The sequence below is a fragment of the Neopelma chrysocephalum genome, unplaced genomic scaffold, assembly GCF_003984885.1.
Source record: "Neopelma chrysocephalum unplaced genomic scaffold, ASM398488v2 Primary Assembly neopelma1_80b, whole genome shotgun sequence".
Lineage (NCBI taxonomy): Eukaryota > Metazoa > Chordata > Aves > Passeriformes > Pipridae > Neopelma > Neopelma chrysocephalum.
In genome coordinates this window covers 13,263,130-13,280,505 of record NW_020897742.1, presented here as the reverse complement: position 1 = coordinate 13,280,505, position 17,376 = coordinate 13,263,130, and the positions used below count along the sequence as shown (strand labels likewise).

The window sequence follows — 17,376 nt, the reverse complement described above, 5'->3', positions numbered from 1 at the left end:
TATCCTTGAAGACAAATTGAGAAGACAGGGACTGGATGAGGAGATTGCAAAATGGATGGAAAGTAATTGAATAAACAATATCTGAGGGTAGTGTTTCTTGTTTTGAAGTGTGACTAGTAGCCAGTGGATACTGAGGATGAATACTGAGGCCCATACTATCCAGCCTCTGTCAGTGTTTTGATAACAGGCTGGGATGCAGCCTCAAGAAGTTTGAGGATGACAGCATATGATGGGAGAATAGCTGATACATGGATTGCAGTACTGCTAAACAGAAGGATCTTCAGAATCTGGAGGAATGGGCCTACAGGAAGCTCCTAAAGTTCAGCAAAGACAAATACATAATCCTGCACTTTGCCTAGAATAATGCCTTTTATGAGTACTGGCCTGGAACTGACTGGGTAAAGACAAACTTTACAGAAGGCAACCCAGGTGACTGGTGGAGAGGCCCACTAAGAGTTAAAGATGTGGCGTTGCAGTAAAAATATCACAGACTGGACTGTAGGAACAGCAGTGTAGTCAGCAGGTCATGATTATTATTTCCTCTTCAACATACGTAGAAAATCGTGCGTAGTTTTTATGTCTTCCACCATATAAGAGAGAGATGAAAAACTGAATCAAACTCAAGGAAAGGGCCTATCAAGGGTTTAGGGTCTAGAGTATGTGATAGACAAGGAGAGGCTGGATGAGGCTGGAGGACAGAAAAGGGTAAGAGGGATCATATTACTAATTTGGACTGAGAACAGTAAGATGAATTTTTCATGAGACATTTCAAGAAGAAAAATATACTTTCAATGTCCTTATTACTCTCTGTTTTCATATTCTCTGTTGTGAGAGGAAGAGTAGCTGTATAAGAAGTTTGGTGTGAAAAGCTTGCATTCATACTTTCTTCCACAAATTTGCAGAACAATACCACAATGTCCCCTTATAGGCATCATCAATCCTACAATTAGGATTATTATAATAATCCTATCCATATAAAACCCAAATCAAGTGGCATATGTTTTATCCTTCTTGTGTTTTAGAGAAGCCATTAATTGTGAGTTCAATATACTGTCTAGCATTATTAAAGGGGCTTTATTAGAAAGTAGACTAAATCCCAAAGAAGATAAGTCACAAACAAGTTACTGTTGATGGATATAGCCTGCGTGAAACAAAAGATAACACACCCTCCCCCACCATGCTCGCTGCAATCATGATCCTCAGGTACCAGTCCTCCCGTCTCAAAATGAGAATTTAGCATAGTCTCAGATGAAATTACTGCAATTGTCATCAAAAATGAACTTTTTTCTCTCCCTTAATCAAAAGAAGAGAAATAGTTTCCTACTCAGCAACTCTGTTTTCAAACAAAATGAAAAATCCAGAAAGAATTAAAGCATTACTTAGTGCCAAGACTGCTATTATCCTGTAGTAATGCATTCTGTATTTTTTAACAGCAGCTGAAATAAGGAGAAAACAGTGCTGGTAGATGTTGCTTCCTTTCCATGCCTTCATCTGTCTGGAAAATGCTTATAAATTCATATTCATGAAAGAATTATAGTAAACTCTTCCTTACATTGCTTTCCAGTTTGGACAGTACAGTTTGAAATATCTACCCTCTACTTTTTTTAGGGTGAAATGTCTTGTTAAGGTTGTCATTTTGCTTAGAGAAGTGTGAGGTCTTTAACTTTCAAACCCATACTATTATTTTATCATAGAGTTCTCATTTCTGTTATTCCTGATTTATTTCTTCAAAAAAGTACAAGACATATGATTTGTAGGTTTTATACCTGAGAACTTGTTCTGCACGGTGCAGTACTTGACTCTAAATATATTGTTTATTGAATGGAAAGTTGATTTTTTTTCTTGTCAGTTTTGGCAAGGATTGTCAAAAGATACATTTTTAGTGGGTTGTTCTTTTATTGTAGCTGGTCACTGTGGTTCTCCGGACCCAATTGTAAATGGTCATATTAGTGGAGATGGTTTCAGCTATCGTGACACTGTGGTCTACCAGTGCAATCCTGGCTTTCGACTTGTTGGTACATCTGTCAGAATTTGCCTACAGGATCACAAGTGGTCTGGACAAACTCCTGTGTGTGTCCGTAAGTATGATTAGTTTTTCACTGAATTATTGCTACTATTTTAAAAATAATTAAACGTTAACAGTGGATTGGATGCTCAAAGGTCTTTGAATGAGGTGCTCATTATGATTCAGTCTCTAAATTTAGCACAGACGGATTAACTACACTCAGTATTCTCTGATTTCTGTTGTTTCAGAAGCAGGATGACATAGACGTTGAAGTGGGTTGAACTGCAGGCTGCAGCTGTGTAACTTAGTCTATTGCTTTCTTTCTCTTTCTTCAGGCATAATTGTTATGTTAAGTGGATTTACTGAGCTTTTCCCCTATTTTTTTTTCACCAGAAATAAAAAATTCCTTTGTATATTTTCACTGTTTGGTGAACAAAGCTGGGATACTGTTCCATCTGTGCAGTTTTGATGGTGACTGCCCATTTTTTCAAGTAGGCCTACAAATGCAAGTCCAGGCACAGCATCAAATTATGCTACGTCTGTTAGAAAATATTTTAACTTTTTTATACCCTTTAATAGGATTTGGTTTTTTACTCTTAATTAATCTGTTTTGAAAATCCTATAATTAATTGCTAGAACTGATGAGTCTTTCCTACTCTTACTTCCTTCCTCGTTTGCATGGAAGGTTTTCTGACATTTTCTGAACCATCAGCCATTTTATCAGAATCAAGTGCAATTTCTCTGGTTTTTATTGCACTACTTTATTATGTAGTTGATTTTATTTTCATTTTAGTTTTCATAAAGATCCCCATTTTTGTACAATTTCTGTTATTTTTAATGGAGCTTTTTTAATCAATTATTTCAATGCTCTATTTTTTAAGATGTCTGCAATTCAGATAGAAGTATTTTTGTCTACACAGAGAAAGTCACTGAGATGATCAGCTTTTCTGTTGAACACATTTTAGTATCTTTATTTCATTTCTGTTATATTACTGGTAAGTCATTAGATTTCAAAATATTCAGTATTTTCTTTCTTAGGGGTAAAATGAAAATTTTTAACTGTATACAGCTGCAGAACATAACTACCAAGTGTCATTCTCCTTTTAAAATCCTATTTATATCTTCAAGTGATTTATATTCACCAAAGGGGAAATGTCAGCAGGTAGCATTATTACTTTTAGTGGTTTCATTTTACTGTGCAGTGAATAAAATTCCTTTAGAAGAAAGGGACAAAGCTGGGGTGGGGGGGGGGAGAGGGAAAAGGGGGGAGCAGAAGTCTGTTTCTTCCTAGATGGATGTTATCATTACTGTTATGGGAAGAACTGGCATCAACTTCTGTTATTACAGGTTGCCTAATACTTTCTATTACAACATGGTTTTCTTTGCTTATAATGCTGCCAGACTAAAGAGCCATACAAGATTATTTGTTTTATGCCAGCATCCAAACCTCGGATGATTTTCCTCCTTTCATTCATTTATTTATTTTAAAGAAGTTGTCATACAAATGATTCTGGTATTTCTGAGAAGGAAATGCTAGAGATATGTCATATGGAAATATTCGTCTGACTGAGCAGTGTGGAACATGAACTAGAAATATGGCTGTGGTGGGTTGACCTTGTCTGGACACTAAGGGACCATCAATTTGCTCTGTCACTCCCCTCCTCAGAAAGACAGGGGAACAAAATAAGATGGAAAGATACTCACAGGTTGAGATAAGCCAGTTTGCTAAAACAAAAGCAAAAGGTCACACGCACAAGCAAAGAAAAAAACCCAAAGATTTAATTCACTTTTTCCCATCAGCAAACAATGTCTGGCTACTTTCCAGGAAACAGGGCTTCAGCATGCACAGTGGTTTCTCCAAAACACAAATGTCTTCCTCCTCATTCCTCTTAACTTTTATATCTGAGCAAACTTCATATAGAAGGGAATATTCCTTTGGTCAGTTTGGTTTAGCTATCCTGGTTATGTCCCCTCCCCAGGCTACTTATGGGAGGATGAAATGTTGGGAAGACAGTGCTGATGCTGTGCCAGCACTGCTAAGAAGTAGCTGAAACACTGATGTGTTATCAAGAGCTTTATAGGTACCAATACAAAGCACAGAACTATAAGAGCTCCATCTCACGAAGATCCAATAGAATGGAAGAGGTGTTATAAAGAAGTTAGGGGATCTGTCCCTGAAAATTTGCCAAAAACTGGTCTTTATTTTGTGAAATTTTTACAGAAAATCACATATTTTTACATTTCTAATTTACTTTGAAAGGAATTTGAGGTTTTTAAAGTACAAGACATTGTAATCTTAAAAAAATATTATCTAAGGAAGTACTTGGAGTTCTTCATCCATGACTACTTTAGCTTCTTAGTTTCATATAAAAGTCAGCCTCCTTCATCTTGAACAATTTGTGATGCACAGATCTTTCCCTATCTCTTTTTTGGATAACTAGTTGGACCACACTTTGGGCATGTATTTTCTGAAAGATCTTTTCACTTACTTCTTATTAGAGTTAACAGGAAATATGAAGACTTTCCATTAGTTCCTTTTGAGTAGCAGCACAATAGATTCAAATGAAAAAGATAAACCTGTGTACAGTGTATTTATTTGAGTATGAGAAACATCGTTAGCACTAGAACAAAGTTGAAAAGTTCTGTGTTTATGTGTGTGTATGTATACATTCTGACTTTACATTGTCAGTATCTATGGTTTCTATATTTTCTATAATATTTTAATATCTTGTCACGTGGAAACCTAGAGCTTGACCACAATAAGTTTATTTTATAAGTTTTATTTTAACACAATCAACACAAATAATACACATAATGGGTAAGACTTACTCCCAACAATGATTTCTTTATTGTCATAAGAAAATTAGATTAAAAGAATCACTACTTAAGCAAAGCAATAGGGATGCTTCAGAACTCTAGAACGTTCTGAAGTAGTGCATCAAATTTGGCTTTTGTCCCTATTACATTTTTACGTATGCAGGGAAAAAAAGTTTTTCTTTTATTTGTATTAGTAGGAATATAGCAAATGATATGCATTTTTTAAGGTCTGATACAGATCAGATGTGTATCAAAATGCATATATATATATATAATTATTTTTATTACAACTTTCAACATAAAGTAAAAAGTAGGTTCTAAAAGTTTTATTGAAAAATTAAGATTTTTCTTCTGGCAGTTAAGAATTCTGAGTAAGTATATCCTAATTTTTTTTCTTAAATTTCCTGTATAAATATCAACAACAAATCCAGAAGGGAAACAAACAAACAAATTAACCAAAAGAACAAGAAAACCCCAAACCCTAAAAGAGCTCAACCAGCAAGTGATTGTCTGGATCAGTACCTTTCACTTAGATGCTAACCGGCCTATTTTTCTTCTAACAGCAATCACATGTGGACATCCCGGGAATCCAGCTCATGGAATGACTAATGGCAGTGAGTTCAATTTAAATGATGTTGTCAATTTTACTTGCAATGCTGGATACTTACTTCAGGGTGCTTCTCGAGCACAGTGCCGAAGCAATGGGCAGTGGAGTAGCCCTTTACCCAACTGCCGAGGTAAGAAACTTTCTCTTGCATTCTTTGTTCTCTAATTACTTATTTCAGGCATGATCCTCCTTTACCCTGCCTTCAAAATACCAGGATATAATTCATAAGCCTGATCCTTGGGAACTTGTTGCCATCTTTATTTGAGGTTTTTCCTTTCTATATTGGAAATTTTAGTTAGGGCTGGGTACTGGGGAAGCCTAGGCTTTTCAGTATTTTACCTCAAAGTTCTGACTGCAATCCCTAGCATTTAGTTTATAAACATATAAAGTGAACTTTGTATCAGAAAAGTTATATTACCTTAATAAATCACAGTTGGTCGTCTAGTATGAACTAGGTGCATTTTAGTATACTTTCCATAAATGATTGATTACTCCTATTAAAACATAGTTATGCAGTTGAATATTTATGCATCAAAGCACTATTAATTTTTCTGTATTCCCTAGCAATACCTGAGATATGTTCATAACTTTTGTACTTGATTTTTCTTTCCCCACAAAAAAAATAGAAAGTAAGATTTAATTCTGATTGGTTTTCTTGCAAAGACTTATTTGAGCTTAATTACTGGTATGCTGTGGGTAAAATAGACATGTCTGAGAGATCAAAATGAAGCAAGTGGTTTGTGTTATGAGAAAATGTGTATCAAATGTACATATTAGGGAGGGACAAAGAGAAACCATTTTAAAACACAATCTAGAATTCTCAGATTGATTTATTTACCCAGATGCCAGTAATGTAATTAAGAATAAAAGGGAAGCAAGTCTCTGAAATTAGCCTTTTTTCACTCCTTCCATTATGACAACTGTTTTAATTTTTTTCTTTAACTTTTGGCTATCATTGCAGAATATGGACCTAATATCTAGTCTTTGCTCTCTTCCACCAATATCTTTATCAGACACCTACAATCTGTTCACTGGTTTGTTGTTTTAATGTCATGTGCCCCAAAATAGCTTCTACTGGTGTAGTACATGCTTTCTCAATGCTGAATCCAATAAGATATTGCACATTATTTTCTTCTAAATCACTGAGGCAGACTGAATATCTTCTGACTATGAAATAGATGCAAATTGACAGAGAGGTGAAAGGCAAGACATGAGGTGAATCATGTAAAATATATTGAAGGCTCTCAACAGCCTGGAGAAAACGTCCTGAGATACTGGATATCCTTCAGTGCTTTTTTCTTGAAGGCTCCAGAAGGAAATATAGGTTCTAATTTATGGCTCTAATTTAAAAATGTTGTTCCTGGTCATATTCAAAGCTGGAATTGTCTGGGTTCATTTACAAATTTTAATAAGTGCTAATTTCCAAATATGTAAACCAAAAACATACTAAAAATGCTTAGTGTCTGGAAAGAATGTGATTATTATGCCTGCTATGGAACATGCAAAGATATAGAACACAAAAGTTTATCCAGAAATGCAGTGGTTAGTAAGCTTTTGTTGAGTATTTTCTTTCACAGGAAAAATGTTCAATCAGCGTAAGTATGCTTTTTGTTCTTTGTAACTTGTCCTTTATGGGCTAAAGGAAATTGCAGTCAGCGAAGTCGTGCTAAAGATACAAACATTGGGACTAATAAGAAGTTAACTTCAGCTATTGTACTTTTATTATCTCCACCTGTTGGTTTATTAAAAATCTTATTGTATTACAATTGTTGTTCCTAAGAATAATAATTATCTTTGGTGATTAGCTCATCATATTGTTTCAGAGCTGGCTGATGCAATTTCAAGCTCAGTGTGTGTGGAATTAGATCTTTCATTCTCATTAAAACAATAAAGAGATGGCAATTCCCTCAGTCACTACCCTCAGAATTTATTCAAGTGAGTTAACTAGCATAGCAATATAATTATTGGAACAGAGAAACAGGAATTAGCAAACTGTTTCTATTTAGGCTCGTGTATTTTTTTTTCCTTTCATACTGCTTTGTTTTGCTAGACTTTAGTGAACAAACCCCTCCATCTCATCTGTGAGGCATTTAAGTGACGTTTTATTTGTTGAAAACACATACTTTTACACTTATCCTGTAGATGCAGGCTGAATCTGCTCTGTTTGACTGTCAGAGGAAGAGACTGAATAGCTTTGCTGAAGCTCAAGCCAGTTGACAATCTGAGTTACTCAACTATTTACACTGAACTCTAGTACATTTCTTAAAAGGAAAACAAATCAAAGTGAAAGAGAGGAAAAACTATGCAATGACTGAGAAGATTTAAAAAATAAGAACTCAAGAATTAGGACACTTACAGTTACTACAACATTTCAGTTGTCTCTCCTGTCCACTTTTATTTTCTTTTTTTAATTTATCACATGAATTTGTGTTTGATCCAGGCCAACTTATGATCTGAAATCTTGTTTAGGGAGATTGGTTTTCTGAATGGAGTATTATAGATGCAACTCTGTCAAGATCCATTCACTTAACCATGGGAAACTCCTACCACAACAGAGTGGCCCAGAGTTCCTCATTTGAGTATCTACAGTTTTTTCTATTCTCATGCAAGTGATGTAAACCTGGACTTTTGCCATTCACTCGGTGTTTCTTCACTTTGTTCTTCCCTTCTCTTAGTATTTCTTTCTCTATAGGAACATATATTTTTTCAGTGAGTGTCTTGTATCTCTTCCATCACAAACTGTGAGGATCCAGTTAGTTTTGTCACCCTCTCTTTTGTTCCCCCTTCCATGCACCCCGCGAGAGCCTAGAGCACTTTGCTAGCTGGCAGTCACCAACTGTAGCTGCTCACCTCAGCGACTGAGTTTAATTGACTTAAACTGTTTGAAAAAGATGTCATGAAGTTTACAAATTCTCTAAGAAACCTAATTTTGGCTTCTAGAGAGGAATATACTGTCTAAAGTAAAAATAACTGCTGCAAATATGTTTGTGCACCAAAAGATATTCAGTAGTTGCATAAAGGGAATAATAAACATCCACTTCAGTTTAAGAATGTCAGTGTTAGAGTAGTTCTACACCATTGACCTGCTACATGCATCTCTGATCTAGACATTTGGGATATTCTTACTTCTCACTTACATTTAAAATGTTCTATTGTCTAGATAATTGGTATTGTTTCTTATTTTAGGGTAGCATAGTGAGTTGACCTTGTAGTTGGTATGTAGCAGTTTCTCTCTGCTATTCCTTTCTTCTCACTTCGTTTTCTCTTCTCTGGTGTGTGTTTTTCCACAGGCTGCAGAGATTATCTACTTCTTTATGCACCACCCTCTCTTCTGAACTCAGTGTTCCCTTTGTTGCTTTTACTTTTCTTATTTTTTTCCCTTTTTTTTTTTTTTCTTTTTTGTGTGTGTGGCCTCCTCTCTCTGGTGTATTTTGCCCTTTCCTAAGTACATTTTTGGGAAACACAAATTTCCCACGTGGACTCAACTGTGATTTGAGGAGAGACCAAGGGCTGGGGTTGTTCAGCCTAGAGGAGAGAAGGAGAATCTTGCTGATTATCTACGCTTATCTAAGGGAGAGTGTGAAAAAAGAGGGCTAGACTTCTCAGTGGTGCCCACTGCAAGGACATGATGCAAAAGGCACAAAATAAAACATAAGAAAAAGCTTCTTAAATGTGAGAGTGGTAAAACACCCAAACGGAATTCCCAGAGACATTGTGGAGTGTCCATTCTCATCGGCATTCAAAACCTAAGTGGACAAAGCCCTGGGCAAACTCTTTAGCTGTCCCTTCCAAGTTCAAGTATTCTGTGATTCTGTACAATTTATGACTAAAGACTATATATACACCAACTATATTGCTTATGTCAAATTTGCTCTTAGTGAATTGATTAGAACTTCGCTAAAGCAAGTAATAGCACTTCTTTTGGCATATGACTTTACTTATAAAATTGCCTTTTATTTAATGGGCGGAAAATATTTGTTCTAAAGTTCATTGTTAGTGAAGAATTATGAATTTGTGTACAAAGAAAATAAATCTTCCAGCTCCTTAAATATTCTGCTGGGAAAGGAGTGTAGTTCCTAGCAAAACTGTGTCATTTAATCCAACAGAGATTTTACATATGACCTTTCTTTTGAACCTCACTTGAGTTCACCTGAGTAAATAATGAACTTGGCTTCACTTAGCTGAGACTCTATGTGAAGTACTACAAATTAAAGATTGCTGCTGGAATCTATTGCAGAAGTTTTATTTTATTGTATTTTATTTTATTTTAATGTTGAAACTGAGCTACCATGTATGCACAGTATACCTTGATACTTACAGAAAATAAATCTGGGCATTTCTTAGGCACCCCTTTGCAATGATACATTGCTTTGATCTGTTGTGTCAGCAGCAGGTTAACCAATTAACTACAGGCAGGAAGTTTACCAAGGAAATTACATGAGGTTTCTTGGCTGACAAAAAAGCAATGCACACAAAAGGTCATATGTGCTACTTTTATGAAACAAAGGATTTCAATATGTTTGTACACCGAAAGCATTGAACTGCTTTGCAATGATATTTCCCTGTATTCCAGAATGCTGTTATTTGGGTAATTTAAGAATGATTTAATCTGTTCTATTTAACTGTTTTGATTCAGCAAGTGAGACTTTTAATCTCTAAAAATGTATACATTTTTTTAATATTGGATTTGGACCTGTGCTCTGAGGTAACACGATCTTTAAAATACCTATGCCTCGGAAAAACTATGTTCCCACTTTCTGTCACGAGTGAAAAAATGGCATATTGTGATGTTCAGGTACTTTGTGAGATAGAAACCCCAAATTTTTTGAACTATTTAAACAATAGTATCTGTTTTAAATTTTATATTTAATCCTCGATATATTTAGTATTTTTTAAAGATTTACGGTAGTCTTTTCTGGAGTGTCAAGGTCATCGAAGTATGATTTTAAACTGATAATTTGTGAGATAGGACACTTTCCTCTCTACATGGACTCTACTTTTATTTATTTGATAAAGAATAGGTCAAGTAGTCAGTTGCTTGCCTTTAAACTGGAATCAAATGGCATCAGAACATTGCCAATTCCCAAATCTCTGTTCTTTTCTACAAACCTGCCTGAGTAGGATTGGGTGAGCCTGAATGTGCTACGCCAGAACTAGCTATGAAGATACTAAATCCTAAACCAATTATGTTCAGTGTGGATTTTTTTTTCATTAGCAGTTTGGAACCACTTTCTATTTTGTCTTTGGAAGCACAGAAAGACAATCTCTATGCTTTCTACTTTTCATAATAACACTTAACCACCAAAATGAGAACTGAATCAGATGGTCTTATCAGGGCTCTGCATTCCTGATTGTGCTGCAGGTCATTTTTTTCCATGTATTATACTACCATATTAAACACAACACTTAACCACATCTTCTAGAATGCAAGTATTTGCAAGAAGAAGATTTTCTTCTTAGGATTTCTTTGCTTTGACATTGGATAGACTGACCTATCACTTACTGCCTGTATTAAGGCAGAGTCATATTTTTTATCATCTTATAAATGAGATTTAAGAGCTTTTTTCCTGTTAAAAATATGTTTCTTAAAACTGGAAATATTTTGCTTGGAGGATCTGTTTGGCAAAGTTGCAAAGGTGTGTGTTAGCTCACATTCTCCAGTCTCTATCAGTAAATTCAGGCTATTTGTTAGTAATAAAGAATTCAGGTCTCTCTTTATTTATACTACTTTTGTACTGATTTTCTTTATCTCATTACTGATAGTTTCCTGAAAAGTTTAATTAGACTTTTTTTGTCTTATCAAGAATCTAGTGTCTACAAGAAATGCCCAATTTTATTGTGCTTTCTTTAGTGAGTATATCATTTGAACCATCATTCCTTCACTGACAAGAAAAATAACCTTTCTGATGACAGCTGATAGAAAGGTGGGAGAGATTGAGACTGATGACCAATTCTTCTCATCCCTAGACAAAGAAGCTCTGAATTTATGCAATTTTTCATCTATGGTGGTATCAAGGATTCATATAAGCTGAGAAATGTTGTGTTTTGTTCAGTTTTGTTTTTCCAAAGTCAGAGGCCTTTGTTGTGGCTTTTTTATACTTTAAATGTCAGAGATAACTAATCCATTCATGTTAATAGCATGTTGATACCTTCAGAAGGATAATTAGCACTAAATTTCCTAAATAAAGAGGTGAGATGCCATGGGAGATGCTATGTATTTTCTGAGATATTTACCTGAATTTGGCAGAGATGACACACAACTTAAAATTATTTCTGTGCCTCTCTGGAGGGAAATCTGCCTGGAAATCAGGCAAAGACATCTCAAAAGGTAGTTGAAACATCGTTTGGGGCAACTGAATAGAGTTCCTCTTCCATGTGAAAAACAATACTCTGATTAAGAAAAAATATAAAAAGACTTTAAGACATGACCCCAGAGTTTGTACTATTCTGACAAAAGTTATTGTGTTGATACTACTTGTACATAGATGCCCACAAATGAATTTGCATATAGACAAAACATGTAGAGAAAAATAACAGCTAAGTATTTTGTCTTTCTGATCAATTTTTTATTGTAATACCTGGCAAAATCTGAGAAGTTATCATTCTTGCATATTGTTGACTTCAAATTGAACTTTACTAAAATTCCATTTACTGGCAATTTTGTCACCATGCTTTCACAAGCACTGCTTTCTTTTTATAGGCAGCATTTTTAAGACCTTGTCATAAAGTCAGAGTGAATTCTCTATTCTTTATTCACTGAGTGTCAGTCTCTATGTATGTTCTAGATACCAACATTAATGCAATACTTTTCAGATAAAAAAAGTTTAAAAATACTGTTGATCAGATATGAAACTTTATAAAAGAAACTTAAGATTGTTTCTGTCATGAAAGAAGAAAAAAAGAGTGAGAACAAGAAATGAAATACTGTGAATTATGTACTTTTTTGATATTCATTCAACTTTTTAACAGAAAGCTGCCCTAAAGGACTCTGACATGGTCTTTTCACATCTTTGTCCTCAAGGGTTTGAATCTACTCAGTGTGAGATTCCAAAGTTATCAGGGCAGACTTGAAATATTCTCCAGCTTTTCTCAGAAGACTAAACCGAGACTGCCAGAATTCATTTCCCATGTAACCCTTGACAGGTGTCATTGAGAGAAAGCAATCTCCGTCTGCTCTCACTGTGATTTACAACTGAGTCCCCAGGGTGAAAGGCAATCAGGGAAAATACTGCCCTAGTTCTGTATGCCGACCAACTCAAATTCTTTTCTAAAGTACTCCTTACTGCAGACCTTCTTAGCAACAGCACACTTGTGTATATATTTAAAAATCTATAGCTGATCTTAAATGGCACTGCAGGCATAATTTTGTTTGCTCTTTAACTTGAGGGGAAATATTCTCTTGCATAATCATTTGATAAGACTTCATATATGATGCAAGAATTTCGTTGCACAGAGCGCATGCTTAAATTATGCATTCAGTGACTATTCTGTATTTCATTCATCACTAATCTGTCTAAACAGACACTACTGGTACAAGAATGAGAACTCTGTATCACACAGACAAATTGATACTTTAGGACTGCAATATATTCCTTGAACATTCCATATTTCTGGTCTGCATCGAGTATTAAGTTTTTTGGTTCTCCCTATTGACTTGCAAAGATAGTTCTATTAGAATTGCTTTTTGGTAGCTTTAGGACAGCATATCTTCATGAAACAAAGTTCTTTTTACTTAGTTTCTAATACTGACTTTCCATAACCTAACTTAGCACGCTTACCCGTAAAACATCACAAGAAACTAAGCCTGACAAACAGTATGAATCTTGTCCTATAGCTTGGGAAAAAAATCAGTAGTGTGTGTCCTCATGCAAATTTCCTCTAGTTTTTTGTATTTGTTAATGAAATCTCCCTGTAAAAGTGTATACACTACTTAAACTGCACATGCCGAATTTTTAGTACTGTAGTCCTGACCTAAAATAAATGTGGATGATACTAAATACAGGCTACTAAACATGCACCTATACTGTGGATCTATGTGAGTATAGCAAGGAGTCCTAGTTGCACCAGGATAAAATATCTAATGCAGAACAATTTTAAATATGATTGATATATTCATAAATGATATTAATTCACATTTGGACTATTGGAGTAGGAGTATATTATTTTTCCAGAGGATTTTTACAGTCATAAAACATAATTCCATACTTTTTACCTATGTAGAGATTATTTAAAGAAAGAGCTGCTTTTACTGGTATAGTTGCTAAAATAGGTAGATATCAGTGGAATAGAAAAGTGCTATTTTGATGCAGTTACTTTTTGATATGCAGTTTCATTGAAAATTGGTGTACTGATTAGGACATGGGTATAGGTCTCAGAAGATCTGAGTTTAGTTCTGTGCAGTTGTGTACAGATGAGTACAGTTTGGTAGAAATATTCCATACAACCCTGAACATCAGCTTTTGATATGATGGATCACAATGCCGATATAGTGTTGTAGTGGTTTGAACCAGGTTTTCCCCCTGAAACTAAGAAAGTGGTAACCCCCAGGGGGTGGTGACCCTTGGGGTTTGACCCAATCAGTGCTCCTGCAAAATATAAACATATCTCTAGACCGGAAAAGAAGGAGTTGTTCTTGTTGTTGGAGAAGAAGAGTGGCCATGTTCTGAGGCCACGAGGAAGGGGCTTGGAGCCCCTTGGGGCTCAGCCCTCCCAAGCCCCCGGTTGGGGGGGTTACGGGGACTTGGAACAGTGTTAAACTGGGCTGAGTGCCTGTAGCTAAGAGCTGGAGGAGTTTCTCCCTGGTAAACAGCAGTAGGAGACACTAAGAGCGGCAGAGCAGCAGTGGACGGAGAAAAGCGGCAGCACAGAGCCAAGAGATAAGAGAAGCAGCAAAACAAAACATGCAGCAAAGTTGACAAAAAAACTTCTGCGAGCCGAGAGAGAGAGAAAAGCAGCAGAGAGACAGAGACAGAGTTTGTTGGGGTAAGAACTGCAAAACTCCCCCAAACTTCTTTGAGATCCCTCCAAAAAATGGAGGGGGTGGACTCCTATTAATTGGAAGTTCCTAAATGTAGTGGTCCTGAGAGCTCAGCCAGGACAAAATGTGTGAGAGAGGACCTTGGGTCCTCCCTTGCTGCAGCTTCAGAGAAGCTAGCAGCCATCTTGAGGCAGAGCACAGAAGCTCTGACAAGGGGCTTGGATCCCCTGAAGATACCAGACCGTCACGAAGGCTTCCGCACTTCGTTGATATGACCGTGGTGGAGCAACCTTTGTCTGGGGTAGCGCAGCCCACGGAAAGACCCTTCGTTTGGAGATGAGGGGCCGAGGAGCTTGGAGACCCCTCGTGTGCATTGGCAAGGATCCAGCTGCAACTGCTTCATGAAAGACACAGAGAGCCTGCTGCCTAGAGAGACCTGCTGCTCAGAGACGGGAAGGGGTCTTTTCTTCTTCTTCCCTCCTGGACTTTTATTTGGAGGGAGAAGAGATTTGGCCCATTGTAAATATTATTGTCATGGTAGAAATAGAGTTAAGATTGTATGTAATGTATTATACTATTTTTTTATGTGTACAGTCTTGTAATATAATTCCCTTCCCCCCATATTGAGTCTTGTGTTTTTGTCTGGAAAACCCATCTCACACGGGGTTGAGATGTGGGAGGGGGGCTAGGAATCAGGAATTGGCTTTTGGGACTTCAAACCATGACATGTGTTATTGTGAAGTTGGGAGTCATGGCTAGACTTCGCGAATGAAGATTTGGGAAGGGCTCTACCCACATGCAAACGTGTTGGTGGCTAAAAAAGCCAATACGAGATAGGCATGTCCGGTTGCAAAAGGCACAGCAGAAAGAGTCCTTAGATGGTATATTCTGCAAGGCACGATTCTTTCTTCGTTGTCTTTTCTCCTCAAGAGTGATCCTGCGTGCTTTCTCAAAGGCATCAGCAGCGTTATAGATGGTGTTGTTGGGAATCAAATTACTATATAATAGCAGTTTTAGCTAAATAGAATTATTTTGAAATATTAATTTCTACATTTGAAATTAAATCTGTCTGTATTTTTAACCTAAAGAGTGCTCTGGCATGGGAGCTTAATTGCCTCTACTTATTTAGAAGGTTCTCCAACAAGTTTTTCATCTGATCCGAATGGCACATTCACAGGAATTGTTTGGAGCATGGTTCAGGGGTTAATATAGACAGCAGGACCATTCCTCATGAACGGTTCAGAGAAATTCTCCCTAGTCCGTAGGGTAACAGAGCACAACAGCATAGACGTAGCCACTGTCTACTGGCCTCTTGCCAGAGAACAAGTGCAGGCATTCTTTACTTTGCATTGATACAGATGTAGATTCCAATGTTTCGAAATGTATATACATATGTGGAAAAACTGATTTTAAGGATGTGTTTCTACAAGGCTTCTTATAACTATGCAGAGAATGCAGGCTACTCTCAAAAGCAGAAGCTTTACAATGGCATCTACACAGCACTATGCCACGTGCAATTGCTTAAGAAACAGGGTTAATTGGGATGCAGCATGTGGTGCTTCTGGGAACTGTGCTACTTTCTGTAAGAAAGAATTGCACTGTGGATACAGACATCTGAGCTCATTCAGATCTTGGTTAGTATTTTGGTAAGGCTTCCTGTCAGTGTACTGTACATTTTACAGACTTTCACATGCATCCTTGTGCTACAATGGTAGTTATATTCCCAGTGAAAGAATTAGACTTAGCTGATAGTGATTAGTAATCATTGAAAAAAAGCAGTAACAAAGAATGTGTAATGTAAAAAGGATAAAGCTTTTTCTCTTGATAATAGAAATCCCCAGAAAGCAAGAATTTTCAGAATTCTTCAAAGCAAGTACAGAGACTTCCACATCCAAATTTTTCACAGGTTCCAAAGAGCAGTGAGATTTTAAAACATTTTTTCCTGTCTTATGGGACAGAAAACAACATAAGGAGGTAAAGAGGTATTTGTTTCTGTCAATGACATCTCAGTGTAAACATATTTATTTAACCTACACATATTTGAGTTATGTATAAAATTGATACAGCATTAAGTTTAAATAAAAGTTGTTAGTATGAAATATAAGCTAAACTGTTAAAATGTAAACTAAATGTAACTTCTCTTGTGAATTATTTCATAAAATTCACCATGAAACAAAATAGGAATAGTTTCAGTTAGGAGACTGTAGCTTTGCTACTGCTCAGAAACAAACAAACAAAAAAAAACAAACAAACAGGTGAGTCTCTTTCACTGAACATCATCAGTCTGGTTAATGCCTTACTAGTGCTTTATGTACATCATTGCAATACCTAGTGCTTTTTAAATGTTTTGACTTTTCTGTGTAATTGTATCTTCAATGTTTTTAAATACAATTGGTAGATGAAAAATGGGTTTCTTTATGCCAAAGAGGATTCTCCTTTTCAACAGAACCCCAAATATTACTTCTAAAATAATTTTTAAGAAGGAAAAATTTAGATTCATGTTCTTCAGACCTAGCTAGACCTAGGTATGTTTGTCTAGAATTATGAGGTTGAAATTATGAACACTTAATACTTTTAAGATCATGGTTTTAAAAGACAAAGGGAAATAAAACCAATTATAACCGGATTTTCCCCAAATTCAGTTTTAAAATGTTAATATTTATTTAAAATCATGATTCTTTTTAGCTGATTGAATGAATGAACTTTTGCAAAAGCTGCCTTGTTCTAGTGTATTATCTAATCAACAAATTTAAATTTTATGTATGATAAAAATTAACATTTTGAAAAAATATGATTTAGGAGTAAAAAACAGTTTATTAGTGACTCTGTATGTCTTACATCTAAAATGATAATGTTATCTGATATTTTTCTCCACTGATTTGTTTTTCATGAAAATTTATTTTAAATAGATTATATACTCGAAAGGTAGATTCTTATCACTGTTTGATGAGCTTTAATTTGTTATACTAA

General features: G+C 35.8%; 1 protein-coding gene across 5 annotated transcripts in view; it reads left to right on the top strand.

Moving 5' to 3' along the window:
• The window catches only part of CSMD1 (CUB and Sushi multiple domains 1), a 1,127,710-nt gene that overhangs the window by 1,066,721 nt on the left and 43,613 nt on the right, over positions 1 to 17,376 (top strand). For all 5 annotated transcript variants that reach the window (XM_027690129.1, XM_027690128.1, XM_027690127.1 and 2 more), the window contains 2 exons: positions 1,905 to 2,078; positions 5,386 to 5,559. In XM_027690129.1, the coding sequence (XP_027545930.1) occupies positions 1,905 to 2,078; positions 5,386 to 5,559 (348 nt within the window). The remainder of the gene's footprint in view (positions 1 to 1,904; positions 2,079 to 5,385; positions 5,560 to 17,376) is intronic.